We start from the raw sequence: 12,917 nt of genomic DNA on the forward strand, positions 1-12,917 counted from the left end.
ATGGGGACACACACACACATCCTTCACCTCCTGAAGATAGAGCTATTTTAAAGAGGTGGCACACTTGGCCATGGATGAGGAGAGGGAGATGGGCAGTCACTGAATGAGATTGTGGGGAAATCTTCGCAGAATCAACTAGCAATGGCAACAGTGAACAAAATGGTACTTGCCACAAACTCAAACCACTCTTGATTATGTAGCAGTACATCCCCGTCATAAAGGGTTCCTTTCCGATCTGTTCTGAAGTCCATGTCCTTCCTTCACTTTCCAATACCTTGCCTATCCACTTTATCCTCTCCTTCAGCATCTTCTCTCCCTCCAACTGCCACCAACCGACTCCCCCCTCCCTCTTGGCTCTTCTTCCCAGCATTCTTTGCCCCTCCCTTCACTTGGCCTGCCACCTAGGACTTCACAGGAGTAGCATGCCACTCGCAAAATGGCTATCATGTCCGAGTGTGGAGGAAGGGCTGGCGCATTACAAGAAGCACAGGTAATGCAATAGGTCAGTGAGGGTCTCCCAGTGTCGGGGGTGGAGGGCAGATTTTGCTCTTTCTGTACTGGTTTAGATAAATCCATGGAGGAGAGGTCTATCAATGGCTACTAGTCTGAGGGTTATAGGCCAACCTCAGAGGCAAGATGCCACTAAATACCAGTTGCAGGGGAGTAACAGTAGGAGAGGGGGCATGCCCTCAACTCCTGCCTGTGGGCTTCCCCGAGGCATCTGGTGGGCCACTGTGAGAAAGAGGATGCTGGGCTAGATAGGCCTTGGGCCTGAGCCAGCAGGGCTGCTCTTATGTTGTCTCCAAGTACAGCACTTTCAAACTCCCAAGGAGTGATGTGCAACCACTTTCATGGGAGTAAGTAGAAGTGCCACACTCTGGACCACATCAGACTGTGGCCTAAACTTGCTCCCGTACCTGGAGACCCCACTCACTGAGAGCAACCTCAGAGCTCTTGAGAGCCACCATCTCAAAAACGGGAAATCTGATCACAGATTCCCATCGCCATCCTCTCCAGCTGGCCCCGACAAGACACTCAGCGCCCTGTTAACGTTAAGAAAAGCCACCGCCAATCCACCAACCGCTTGCTCTGCGGGAATCTGTTGTACTTCTCGTGCCCCTCGTAGCTGTTGAAGTGGAAGATGCATTCGATAAAGTGCTGGGAGAACATCACCGGGTTCCTCTTGAGCAGGAGATGGACCAGGCAGAACTCAGCCAAGCTATGCAGGGGGCAGAGGGAGGAGAAGGGCTTTAGAGAGCTTGCTCCCCATCTCTTCGAGTGCTGCTCAGCAACATCTTTTTTCTAGAGCCCTCTCTGCAGTTGAGCAGGGGACCAAGGAGCCAGCAACACCGACTTTGCCAAGGGGCTCGCCAGCATCTTTATCCTCCGTGCGAGTTGCATCAGAGCTACTGGCAGGGCCCTTCCCTGACTGCAGACCTCACCACTTTCCAGTTTTGACTCAGGCACAAGATTGAGCAGCTGAGGTGCAGAAGGATCTCAGAGAACCGTCTAAGGGCATGTGATACAGCCACCTCACTGAAGCAAAGCAGGTCTTTGGGAATGGGGCCATAGCTCTGTAGCAGAGCATCTGCTTTGAAAGAAGAAGGTCTCAGGTTCACTCCCTGGCAGCATCTCCAAGTAGGGCTGGGAGAGACTCCTGCCTGCAACCTTGGAGACGCCGCTGCCAATCAGTGTAGACAATACTGAGCTAGATGGACCAAGGGTCTGACTCGGTATAAAGCAGCTTCCTAGGTTACTAAGAGGAGAGAGCTCCAATGGGTCCTGGATTGCTTTTCACACTGGTGTGTGAGAGCCCTCATTCTGTAAAGTGACATGGGTGAAAGATATTTTATGCATCTTAGATGCTAGGAGCGGGGAATATGGAAGAACTATGCGAGTTGGATTGAGCCTCCAAGTGTCTGTAGGGCCAGTGAGTCTTCGTTTGATCTGCAGGGGTGGGGCTTTATTAATTAGAGCAACAGAACAAGCTGCCCTGATGGTGTAATCCTCAGATATAAGGCATCCATTAATGCAATCTTAAAGGGCATCTTATGCAGATTTCCCTGCTTCTAACCAATTGGGTGGACAGTAAACAGTGAGCTGGGAAGAATCCAATCTCTAACATTCAGGGGAAGCGTTTGCAGACCTCCACAGTGGGGGTATGATAAGCACAAGGACTAGCACTGGGTGCAACATTCCACGTTCCAATAATCTCAGTTTATCTAACCTGCCCAGTAAGATTATGTAAACATATGCACGTCTGTTTAATGTGCATGATTTAGATACATCAAGGAATCCAATATTGCCGGTGCAACATTTTGATCCTATCAGAATCATTTACTGATTAACTGGCACCTTGTACTTTTCCTTACCGAGACCAAGACAATTGGATTAGATCCCTCCATGCCTTGCTATAGAATAATACCACCATATTTACCTGAATCCAAGACTAGTCTCCCCGCCCCCCCCCCAGCCCACCCAAGTTATTTGATGTTACGGAGTGGGGGTCGGTTTAAATTCAGAGTTCTCTTCTTTTTAGGTAAATACAGATCTAGCCTGCTTCTAACTTGTATTTAAGGGGGTCATCGTCAAATTCAGAGTGGTCTTCTAGTCAGGTAAATACAGGATTCTGCAACTGACCAGCTGATCTGCAGCTGGTCAGTGGCTTTTCTGCAAGTTACGCAGGACTACTAAACCTAGCACCAGATGAAACCAGGGCCTCTCCCCTGTAGTTGTCCCTCTCAGATCATAGCCGTGGTTTAGGTGCTGCCATATTTAAGAACACAGAATCTATTTTCATGCCGATTCCTTCCCCAAGACTCCTTTAGAAAGCTTTCTGGGCCCATCCTGCAATTTTGCTTCTAATTATAATTCAACATAATTAAAGAGAGAAATAACTCAACTGAACAGTAAACACCGACAGTAATTACAGTGTTTGTGATAATTAACTAGCAGTCACTGGTGCTAGCAAGATCTTATTAAGGAGATCTGGTCTTCCCAGCTCGAAGCGCAGCTTGGAATCCACAATGATTAGGAGTGGTTCTTAATAAATAAAAAATTACTTGCTGCCTGCATGTGGGTATTTATTGAGAAGGCCCTATTAATAGCTGGGCAACTTTCAGAAGCACTGTTGAGAAGCTCCACAGGGGAGGAAAAAACATTCCTTGCTACATTGCAGCATAAAACAGGCTGGGGTGGAGGAAGGACCACATTGAAAAATGACTGAGGTGCAGAGGAGGAAAATTAAAGCCATACATTAATTATGAATTTGAACAGTGTATGGAATAGATTACCACAAGATGTGGCAGCAGTGATTAATTTAGCTGGGTTCAGCAACACTGAACAAGTTCTTAAGAGGAGAGGCAGGCAAACTTCAGACTTTCAGGATCTGTTTTGGCTTTTATTAGAACCCCGAGGTTCACCAGAGCTGGTTCAAGAGGTACTTTTTACTGAACCAGTGAGTTGTATAAGGCAGCAAGCTTTGGAATGCCATGGAAATCTTCTTCAGGTCAGAATACTTCTGCATAAAAAATTCTGCATTAACACTGGAGTGTGCTATCCTAACTACTAGTCCAATAAAGAGGTAGTGGAACCACTAGGAATCTAAGCTGTCTCTTTTAGGGAAGAGGTGCTCTTATGAACACCACAGTGCAGATGTCAATATGATGTCAGGGAGTGGGACCCTGCACACCCATGAAAGTCACTCAGAAAGCCTTGGCAAGTCAATACCTCTCAGCCTAACCTACCTCACACGGTGGTTTGGAGGAAAATAAAATAGACTAACCCAATAGATTTCTAGGAGGGACGGACAGAAATGGAATAAATTAAGGCTGCCACAGGCAATTCATCAAATTTAATAAAAGTCTTCTAGCCAACTAAAAAGATGCTCCTGATTAATCAGGGAGCATAGAACGTGGGGTGGGGGGAGAAGAGACCCCACATAAGAATGCAGGTAGCAAGCACCATCTTAGAGGCATTCCCACACATGAAGGAATGCTTCATTTTAAATACTTGATAAAAACCAAGAGCATGCTCCTTGGTTCAGAATTTATGCTTTCACTAATATGCAATCTTAAAACTAGTTGACTTAAATTCACGCAAGTTAAATTAAAGAAGATTTCTTTAATCGGATGGCTCTAACAAAACAGTAAATCAGGGCTTGACAAATGACCAGGCGCCAGGGAGCCAGGGCATCTAGAAATTTAGCTGTGGCACTCAGACTAGAATATTCAGAGGCAGGGTTATTTAATAAACATTTTGACCCAGGCCGTCCAGTTTCTGCTGTGTATTACTTGTAAAGGGGATAAAGAGTAGCCCATTTGCCCTTGCCCCCAACAATCTCCATCAGAGTCCCATAATTTTATCAAGCATTTGATCGAATACCAGTTGCAGGAGAGAGGGCATGCCCTCACTTCTTGCCTGTCAGCTTCCCAGAGGCAGCTGGTGGGCCACTGTGGGAAACAGGATGCTGGGCTGGATAGGCCTTGGGCCTGATCCAGCAGGGCTCTTATGTTCTTATCCATTGTCTCTTAACCTTTTGGGCTGGCTCCAAGATCTAAAGAAAATTTGTCAAGGCCTGTGGTGAATATCACCAGAAATAGCTTGTTCTACTCAGAGATTTTCTAGTTAGAATTCTGCCTAGAATCAGGTTGTGAACAGGACGCTACAATAACGCCACCTCCTGGGAAGACAAAGGACAGCAAAGACGGTAGTGTTTGATCAGAATTATTTTAGGTCTACTGTTTAAGGGCTCGTCTAGCCTGATGTCTTCCTCTGCCTTTGAAACTCTGCAGGGGCGTGTGTGAATGAAGTGCTAGATCAGGGTTAGAAATCCCTAGGACTTCTCAGGGAGGCTGACAATGGAAGATACAAGATTCCCACCAACTGTGACTTTTCTCCCAGATATGTTTTTCACGCAAATCATTCCAAAAGCACTTGTTCAAAATAGTTCAAAGGGGCTGTGTGGGAGGTGGGGTGGTCCCTGAGAAGTGTGTACACAAAGGGAGCTGGGAGAGGAGGAAAGGCAAAAAAGAGAGAGAGTCAGATGCATACTAAGGAAACCTGAATTTTGAAATGTCACCAGGCATTGCCCACCACTCTGGAGATGATCTCCACAGCTGTGAGATCTAGAAACTTTGCTTTTTAAGACCAAGACAGACAGTCAGTATTCTCGGCATGAATGTGGTGAGCGCTGCTAGTTTCTGTGCTTGCTTGATACAAGCTGTAGATGCTGAAATGTGAAAGTGGGGACTCTTGCTTTTTCATCTGCTTTCCTGGGCAGCCCAGTGGCAAAGTCCTAACTTCCTTCTGAAGATCTTTATATAGCTCTAGATTGTCCTTCATAGAACACAGACCAAGGTTACATAAATTAAAATACAAAAATCACATTAAAGCCTCAAAGTTAGTCAAAACAATTAAAAACATATTCTCTTTTGTTCACATTTAAGCAGAAGCTGTCAGCAGAGCTGAGCTCCAGATCTGGCCTGCTTCGTGGAGAGGTTCCTTTACCTGGCAATATCCTGGTTTGGGTCCACCAGAGTGCTGACAAATCTGAAGAAGAGAGAGCCTTTCCACTTCACAAATTCTTCCTACCAAGAGCAAGGCACACACGCAAGCGAGCTTCAGTTATCATTCAGATGGCATCTGGACATTGGACTCCTACTGCCTCATGATGCACAATCCCACCAAGATCTACCCTCACGTGCCTTTCCCAGCAGCCTCTCAAGCCATTCTCAGAGCTGTACTCTGTACACAGTAAAATGAGGCTGCACCCTCCATACAGCCCTGTTTCAGGAGCAAGGGGGAGAAGCAACCTGTATCTGGATGCACTCCTCTCTCTCTCTAGGAGAAAGCCAAGTCCTGTAATCTGTATGCTTTGGGTAAGCAGAACACCTTCCCCTTGGCCCAACTGCCACCTTGGCCCCTCCCTTCTCAGCCTCCACCAATGGTCAGCCACTCTGCACAGGATGGAGAAAGACAGAGACCCCATTTGGGTAGCCTGTAACCCAGCTTTCCTCCCAACTCTTTCCTTTCCTCTCTCGTGCGTCATGTCTTTGTTTTAACTGTCAGTCTGAGGTCAGGGATTGTGCTAGTTCTGGTTTTTGTACAGCACCCAGCTAATTTAAACATAGTAATAAATATGCACAATTCTCATTTTGCAAAATTTACTCTGGTTTTGCTAGTCTTGGGGAGGACCAAGAAGCCATGAGGATCACTGAAAAAATTGATTTAGCCACCTCTCTGTCTTCCGGGTTTTCAACAGGCGTTTCCCCTACACTTTCAAGCATGCCTTGAGTCCATGAGGACTAGAAACATGCACACATAAAACGGAAGTTTCGTTGTAGGCCTCTCAGGATACCCTAAGCTTTTCCTGTGCTCCTGCAGAATCAGGCTATACACAACTTGAGTTATATTCTGGGTTTAGCATAATGACACACTAGACTTGACCGAAGAGCTACTGGGCCTTGGGAACTGGAGAAAACCTTCTCCCGCTTCTCACCTGCAGGAGGTTGGTGAGGAGAATGAGTGTCTGCTTCCGGATGAAAGGCTCCGAGTCCTTCAAGCAGGTGGAGACGTCAGGGATGTACCTGTCTGCCATGGTTGTGTAGCGGATGCAGAGGTCGCACATCACAATGACCACATTGTTGCGGATGGCCACGTCCTTCGACACCTCCAGTTCGCGGGCCAGGGCAGCAATGCATTTCTTCGCTAGATCCTCATGCTGGAGACAAAGTTTACCTATTCCAGAGCAAGGAAGGGATTAGGGCCGAGGCCAGACTGGGCTCCACTGTCTGCATGGGATGGGGCACTTGCTGAGTGCAAGAGCATCTACATGCAGAAGGTCCCAGGTTCAATCCCTGGAATCTCCAGGTACATTCCAATTCCTACAGATCCACTTCTGAGGCGCTGTTCCATATCCCTGTTGTGAACACAGGACGCTGCCATCTACCGAGTCAGACCCTTGGTCCATCCAGCTTGGGGTTGTCTACTTTGACTGGCAGCAGCTCTCCAAGGCTTCAGGCAGGAGTCTTGGAACCTTCTGCATGCAAGCTCCAAGGGGAATGTTTTACAGAGCTCACAAGTAGTCACATATCCAAATACAAGCCAAGGTGGACCCTGCTTTGCAAAGGGGACAGTTAACGCTTGCTACTTACCTAGGGAGCAAGAGGTTGCCGGTTCAAATCCCCACTGGTATATTTCCCAGACTATGGGAAACACCTCTATTGGGCAGCAGCGATATAAGATGTAATGGTAAACCCCTCCTGTATTCTACCAAAGACAACCACAGGGTTCTGTGGTTGCCAGGAGTCGACACCGACTCGACAGCACAACTTTCCTTGTACCACAAGTTCAGCTCTCCTCTCCGGGAGAAGCTTCTTCCAGTGGCACTGACGTGTTTGCATGCCCTTCCCAAGGGAGAACTGGCCAACACCCCTAGACCGTTTTGGAAACTTCTGTTCAAAAGTGGTATAAAAGTGGTTGTAGCAGTAGGCAGCAATGGATGACACTTGTATTCCAGAGAGCTTGGGGATAACCAATGGGGGAACTAATTACCTTGCTTTGCTGGTTTGTTTGTTTTTTAATGTGGTTTGTATAATGTGGCTCTTTTCTATCTGCATTGTAACAACCTTGTTAAGCTGATTTGTGGACCCTGATTGATGCAAGGAAAGGCCGGGTATAAATATTTTTAAATATATACATAGCAATAAAGGTGGTAACCATGGCTGTTAGGAAAAGACAGGCAAAACAAGCATAGGCTGAAGATGGCAAGGCACTGTACCAACAGACAGCTCTTACCTAGGGTAATGAATGCATGCGCTCTGACCACAGAAGGCATCATGGAACCTCTGAACTGGGACAACGGCTGAGATGGTACCAGATCCTCACTGTCTGTGGGGCTGGGCACTAGAAACACCACAGCAAAAGTTAAAAAGGGCCCTTAAAGCCGGCCACTGCACTTTGCAAATGCCAACTTCAGAAAAAGAGCAAGGTGGGCTTACTCGGCTCCATATCGACAGGACTTGCCAGGATGGATTGTATCAGCAAGAAGATGCGCTTCTCCACTTTGGCGGGGCAGAGCTGAGCAGCCTCACCCAGGGTGAAGAGGTGTCTCACCTGTCCAAAAAGGGAAGGGCATCGTTCAAGGACAAGGAAGGGCCATCACTGGAAGCTAAAATGCCGTCCCAGTACAGTTCAGGTGAACTATCAAGTTCCTAGCTCTTATCTTTTGCTTAGACGGTAGGTTGGGTCTATAAAATAAAGTTAGAAATACAGTATTTAAAGTGTTAACAGTAACATGCTGGCCAAGCTTACCAAGGCATCCTCATCAAGCTGCTCTGTGCCGTTCTCTTGGAGGACGATATTGGAAATGCAATGCTCACATGCAGATACTAGATCGCCACAGATTCTGTCCAACAGCTCCTGTTTGTGGGAAGAATCCAATTTAATATTGGCTACAAAAACAGCAGTGTAGGCTCTACTTTCCCATCCAACACACAGCAACCCAAACTGAAAAATAAAAGCAGTCTTCACTTTAAGGACCACATAAAGGGGGTGAGGGTGGGAATCCCCAATCATATTGTGGGAGGAGAGCTGGTCTTGTGGTAGCAAGCATGACTTGCCCCCTTAGCTATGCAAGGTCCATCCTAGTTGCATATGAATGGGAGACGAGAAGTGTGAGCACAGCAAGATCTTCCCCTTAAGGGATGGAGCCCCTCTGGGAAGAGCATCTAGGTTCCAAGTTCCCTCCCTGGCAGCATCCCCAAGATAGGGCTGAGAGAGATTCCTGCCTGCAGCCTTGGAGAAGCTGCTGCCAATCAGTGTACACGATACTGAGCTAGAGGGACCAATGGTCTGACTCTGTATATGGCAGCTTCCTATGTCCCTATTTTCAAGATCAAGGGCCTTCTTAAATAAGGAGCCTCTTCCAGAAGAATGAACTGTTTAGAAACAGAGTTGAAGGTCAGGCCTCCTCCTGCCAGAGGCCAGACTGCAATGACTGATATGTGCATGCCTGTGGAGAGAGTGTGAGGAGCAAACTCTCAAGGCCTTTCTCCACTGGGGGCCTCACTACTGTTCTCCACAAACTTAGAGCACTCCTCTCTGCTTGGTCCTTTTAAGGCAGGGGTTCCCAACCTGTGGCACTCTGGATGTTGCTGAACTACAACTCCTATCATCCCCAGCCACAATAATTTGTAGCTGGAATGATGGGAGTTGTAGTTCAGCAACATCCAGAGTACCACAGGTTGAGAACTCCTGTTTTAAGGGGATGATTGGTGGTGGTAAGTAACCTGCTGTTCTTATTGGAAGCATCATTGAAGAATTCCCAATAAGGTTCCAAGGAATCCTCGGATGCACCAGAACAGTTTGGAAACCCCGACTGTAAGGGCCACGTTGAACATGCAAAGCTATCTTCTACCGAGTCAGACCAGTACCGCCTGCTCCGACCGGTAGAAGTTCTCCAAGTCCCCCAGCTTTACTACCCAAGTTCCTTTGGACTAGAGATGCTGGGGAGATTGAACCAGAAGCCCTTTGCACGCAAAGCACATGCTAAGCTAAGAGCACGGACTAAGCCACTAAGCTATGGACTCTCTCCAGAAGTACACCCAGTTCCCTGAGCATTGCTTCTCTGGGATTCTGTTACAGAAGCATCACACCACACACAACCATGTTGCTGGCGTGGTTAAGGTAGTCAGTTCTGTCTGGGAAGCCCCTTCACATGGACGGCTTCCCATGTGGCTCAACTCTGCCCGCAACCATGCTGCCCAGGTAACTGAACAAACAACTTCCTGAAATAAGCCACTGAAGGGTAGAGTATATAGCAGAAGTGTTAATCCGGACCGATAATGATGGTTGAAAAACTGAACACCTGCAGTTTGCTGAAGGTGCAACTCCCGGCATAGTGTAAGATGCATGGCTTAGGAGGGGCATTCCCAGACTCACCTGCGCCTCCTTTGGGTCCCCCGCAGAGGCATGGCACAGCTTCTGGAGTGTCTCAATTGCGGGGCTGATGGCCTCCAGCGGGCACCGGAAGTCCTGCAGCCAGCATTTGATATCATCTGAAAAAGAGGCCAAGGGATTGGCATGAGCTGGTACCATTGCTTAGGGATTCTTCGGAAGTATAAGACGCAGTGGAGACTGTGGCGGAAGCTGGGCTCAGTCTTCCCCCAACACTGCTTTTCAAGGGACACTCACCAGTCAGCCAGTCTTGGACGCTCTGGGGTAGGTGCTTTGCAATGCTTCCAATCACATTTAGGATGTGCACCGTGGTCTCCAAGCTAGAGGCATGACTCCTGGGAAGCCCAAACAAGAGAAGTTGTTGCAGATCAGTGTGACTGAGAAAAATCCTTCTCCTCTGAACTATACAAAAGGCTGCCTCCCTTTTGCACATTTTTAAAGTTTATTTAACCTATTGATACACCAGCTGATATGTGCATTTCTAGGTGGTGATGTTGCATCGGCGGTCATATGTTGAATTCGAATGAGAATTCTGGCCGAAATCCAGCTCAGGGGCTGCACAAATTCACCCCTCCAGCTGTTGCTGGACTACAACTCCCATCATCCCCAGGGGCTAATAAGGATGGTGCGAACTGTGGTTCAGGAGGTCTGAAATTATGCACCCCTGATCTAGCTCAATGAGAACCAACTTTCAACAGACAATAAGTGGGAGCCACAACCCATATTAAGGATACCTTATTACACCATGAGAGAAATCCTGAAAGGGAGGATTCTGGGGCAAGGACTGCTCTTGGCTCCTCCATTGTGATTTATATTCTCTGAGTTAATCCCAATCTTCTATTCATTCTACTGTTTTGACCAATTCTAATAAGGGCTGCTCTGTGTCCATTGGCTGCTGTACAGAAGCCACGTTGTACTGCTCAGCAATGCAGCTGTTAGCACGTGCTAAGATGCTGGAGTGCCATATTCCCTAAACAAATTGAGGACCTTCCATCTTATTACAGCAGTTCTCTCTTTACCCAGGTTGGTGGTGGTGTGAGGGGCAACAAAGCCAGTTCTTCTTCATTGCCCTGCCCAGCCCTATCTAACCCACAGCTGGGAAGATCAGGGAGGGAGGGAAGGAAGACAACTGCCATGGCCGTCCTGCCTAATGGAGTGAGACAGAGTTGGAACTAGGGATGCAAGGGGAGCTCCTCCTTCCAAACAGGCAAGTTCTGATTGGCTATTTCAGGAATGAGGGGGAGGAGCAACCCATTTGCCAAATGCATACCTCCACGGCAGGAGAACTCCAGGTTCAATCCCAGACGCCTCCAGTTCAAGGGATCTCTGGTCACAGGTCTGGGAAAGACCTCTGCCTGAGACTCAGAAGGGCCACTGTCAGTGTGGGAAATACTAGACTATATGAACTAGTAGCCACAGTGTCTACCCAACTTCCATGTAACTTGAGACAGAAGTAGTATGGACTTCTACCCGAACTTTGTAGAAGGCAGCTTCATGTGGCCTGGGAGAAAAAGCACCTAGTCCACAGAGTAAGCCGCCCCACAGAATCATTCTACTATGCAATGAGAGAGACTAGCACTATAGGTCAGGGGAGGCAGCCTTCCCTGTGTCCAGCAACCCTCCATTTTGCTCTGATCACGCTTGCCTGCTGGTACTGTCCCAGGCGTCGATGATTTTGGAGTAGTCCAACCTGGGCGAGGATCCGGCCACCTTGGCCAGCAGCATCCAGGCAGGTGCCGCACGGTCCGTTTCCGTGTGGGAGACAACACTGTTGACGAATGTGGTGGAGAACTTGTCTCGCTTGGACCAGATGTGGAAGGCTTTGCTCAAGTATCGCCTGCAAAAGAAGCCAGGAAAGGAGAACGCAGATCACCCTTTGCACCACAAGAGAACACAAGTACTCGATTTCCTACTACTACTACTACCACTACCACCAATAGTTACATACCACTTTTCAACAAGAGTTATTAAAGCAGTTTACAGAGAAAAATGCATGAATAAAATGGTTCCCTGCCCCAAAATGGCTCACCAAAATATAAGAAGGTAGACACCAGCACCAGCAGGATGCTATGTTGGATAGGGATATTGACATTGAATATTGTCACACATTAATAGCTGGCCACCTAATGGACACGTTGCCAACAGATGGCTACTTTAGCTCTCACTGGTTGCAAAAATTCTGGTATAAGACAAGTTGTCTTACACTCACCTGATCTGAAACACACAACGAACATAAGAGTTATCCCATACAACAATCCTGTGAGGTAGGCTAGACTAAGGGATGGTGGTTGGTCAAGATCACCCTGTGAACTTCATAGGTGAAGTGGGATCTGAATCTAGGTCTGCCCAGTCCAAGCCTAATATCCTGTCCACTATATTCCACCTGGCTCCTGTCCTATGTAATGGAGACATAGAGCTCTTGGAGACTTATTTATTTGTTCTTCAACTTACAACCTCATTGTTCAATCCAAGAGGATTTGCAGAGTGGCTTACGAAAGACATATAACCCTAGCCCAGCCCAGGAAACACCACACACAGTTGAGAAGCACAGCAGCCAGAGAGCTCAATATAGTATATACGGCAAAGAATATCCAAGAGACCTGGGGGAATAAGGTTCACACTGTGCGAAGAGACTGCCACTCAGCACTTGGCAAACCTCTCTGGGGAGTGACTTCTGGAGATAGCTGCTGAAGTTATTTGAGGACTACAGATCGATATCTGTATTTGACATGGTTAGAAGTAATTACTCTGGACTCAACCATCCAATTTTAACATTTGCTTAACACCTCACTGAACATTTGTCTTCTCAGTGAGGTATTCTTCAGATTTGATTAAGGTATATACTACAAACTCTGACAAACCTTACCTACCATCAAACAGTCATATTCAGAAATGAACATTCTCAGCTCCAGGACTACAACTGATCTTGTAACCTGTCAATCATCCTCAAGGTTCTCTTC

At 47.4% G+C, this 12,917-nt stretch overlaps 1 protein-coding gene and 1 long non-coding RNA gene across 5 annotated transcripts in view; one reads left to right on the plus strand and one right to left on the minus strand.

Annotated features, from left to right (window-relative positions):
* NCAPD3 (non-SMC condensin II complex subunit D3) overlaps positions 1–12,917 on the minus strand; it is a 44,951-nt gene that overhangs the window by 10,082 nt on the left and 21,952 nt on the right. For all 4 annotated transcript variants that reach the window (XR_008311150.1, XM_053270188.1, XM_053270190.1 and 1 more), the window contains exons 17-25: positions 11,603–11,794; positions 10,195–10,292; positions 9,943–10,058; positions 8,314–8,421; positions 8,001–8,115; positions 7,798–7,905; positions 6,500–6,738; positions 5,509–5,588; positions 1,082–1,219 (exon numbers count right to left, since the gene is read on the minus strand). Coding sequence is in view for 3 of the 4 variants with exons in the window: in XM_053270188.1 (XP_053126163.1) it covers positions 1,082–1,219; positions 5,509–5,588; positions 6,500–6,738; positions 7,798–7,905; positions 8,001–8,115; positions 8,314–8,421; positions 9,943–10,058; positions 10,195–10,292; positions 11,603–11,794 (1,194 nt within the window). In the remaining variant the exon portion in view is untranslated. The remainder of the gene's footprint in view (positions 1–1,081; positions 1,220–5,508; positions 5,589–6,499; positions 6,739–7,797; positions 7,906–8,000; positions 8,116–8,313; positions 8,422–9,942; positions 10,059–10,194; positions 10,293–11,602; positions 11,795–12,917) is intronic.
* LOC128334007 (uncharacterized) lies at positions 389–6,153 on the plus strand. Its single transcript, XR_008311151.1, has 2 exons — positions 389–490; positions 5,451–6,153. It is a non-coding gene; the product is annotated as an uncharacterized LOC128334007 (long non-coding RNA).

The sequence above is a fragment of the Hemicordylus capensis genome, chromosome 8, assembly GCF_027244095.1.
Source record: "Hemicordylus capensis ecotype Gifberg chromosome 8, rHemCap1.1.pri, whole genome shotgun sequence".
Classification (NCBI taxonomy): domain Eukaryota; kingdom Metazoa; phylum Chordata; class Lepidosauria; order Squamata; family Cordylidae; genus Hemicordylus; species Hemicordylus capensis.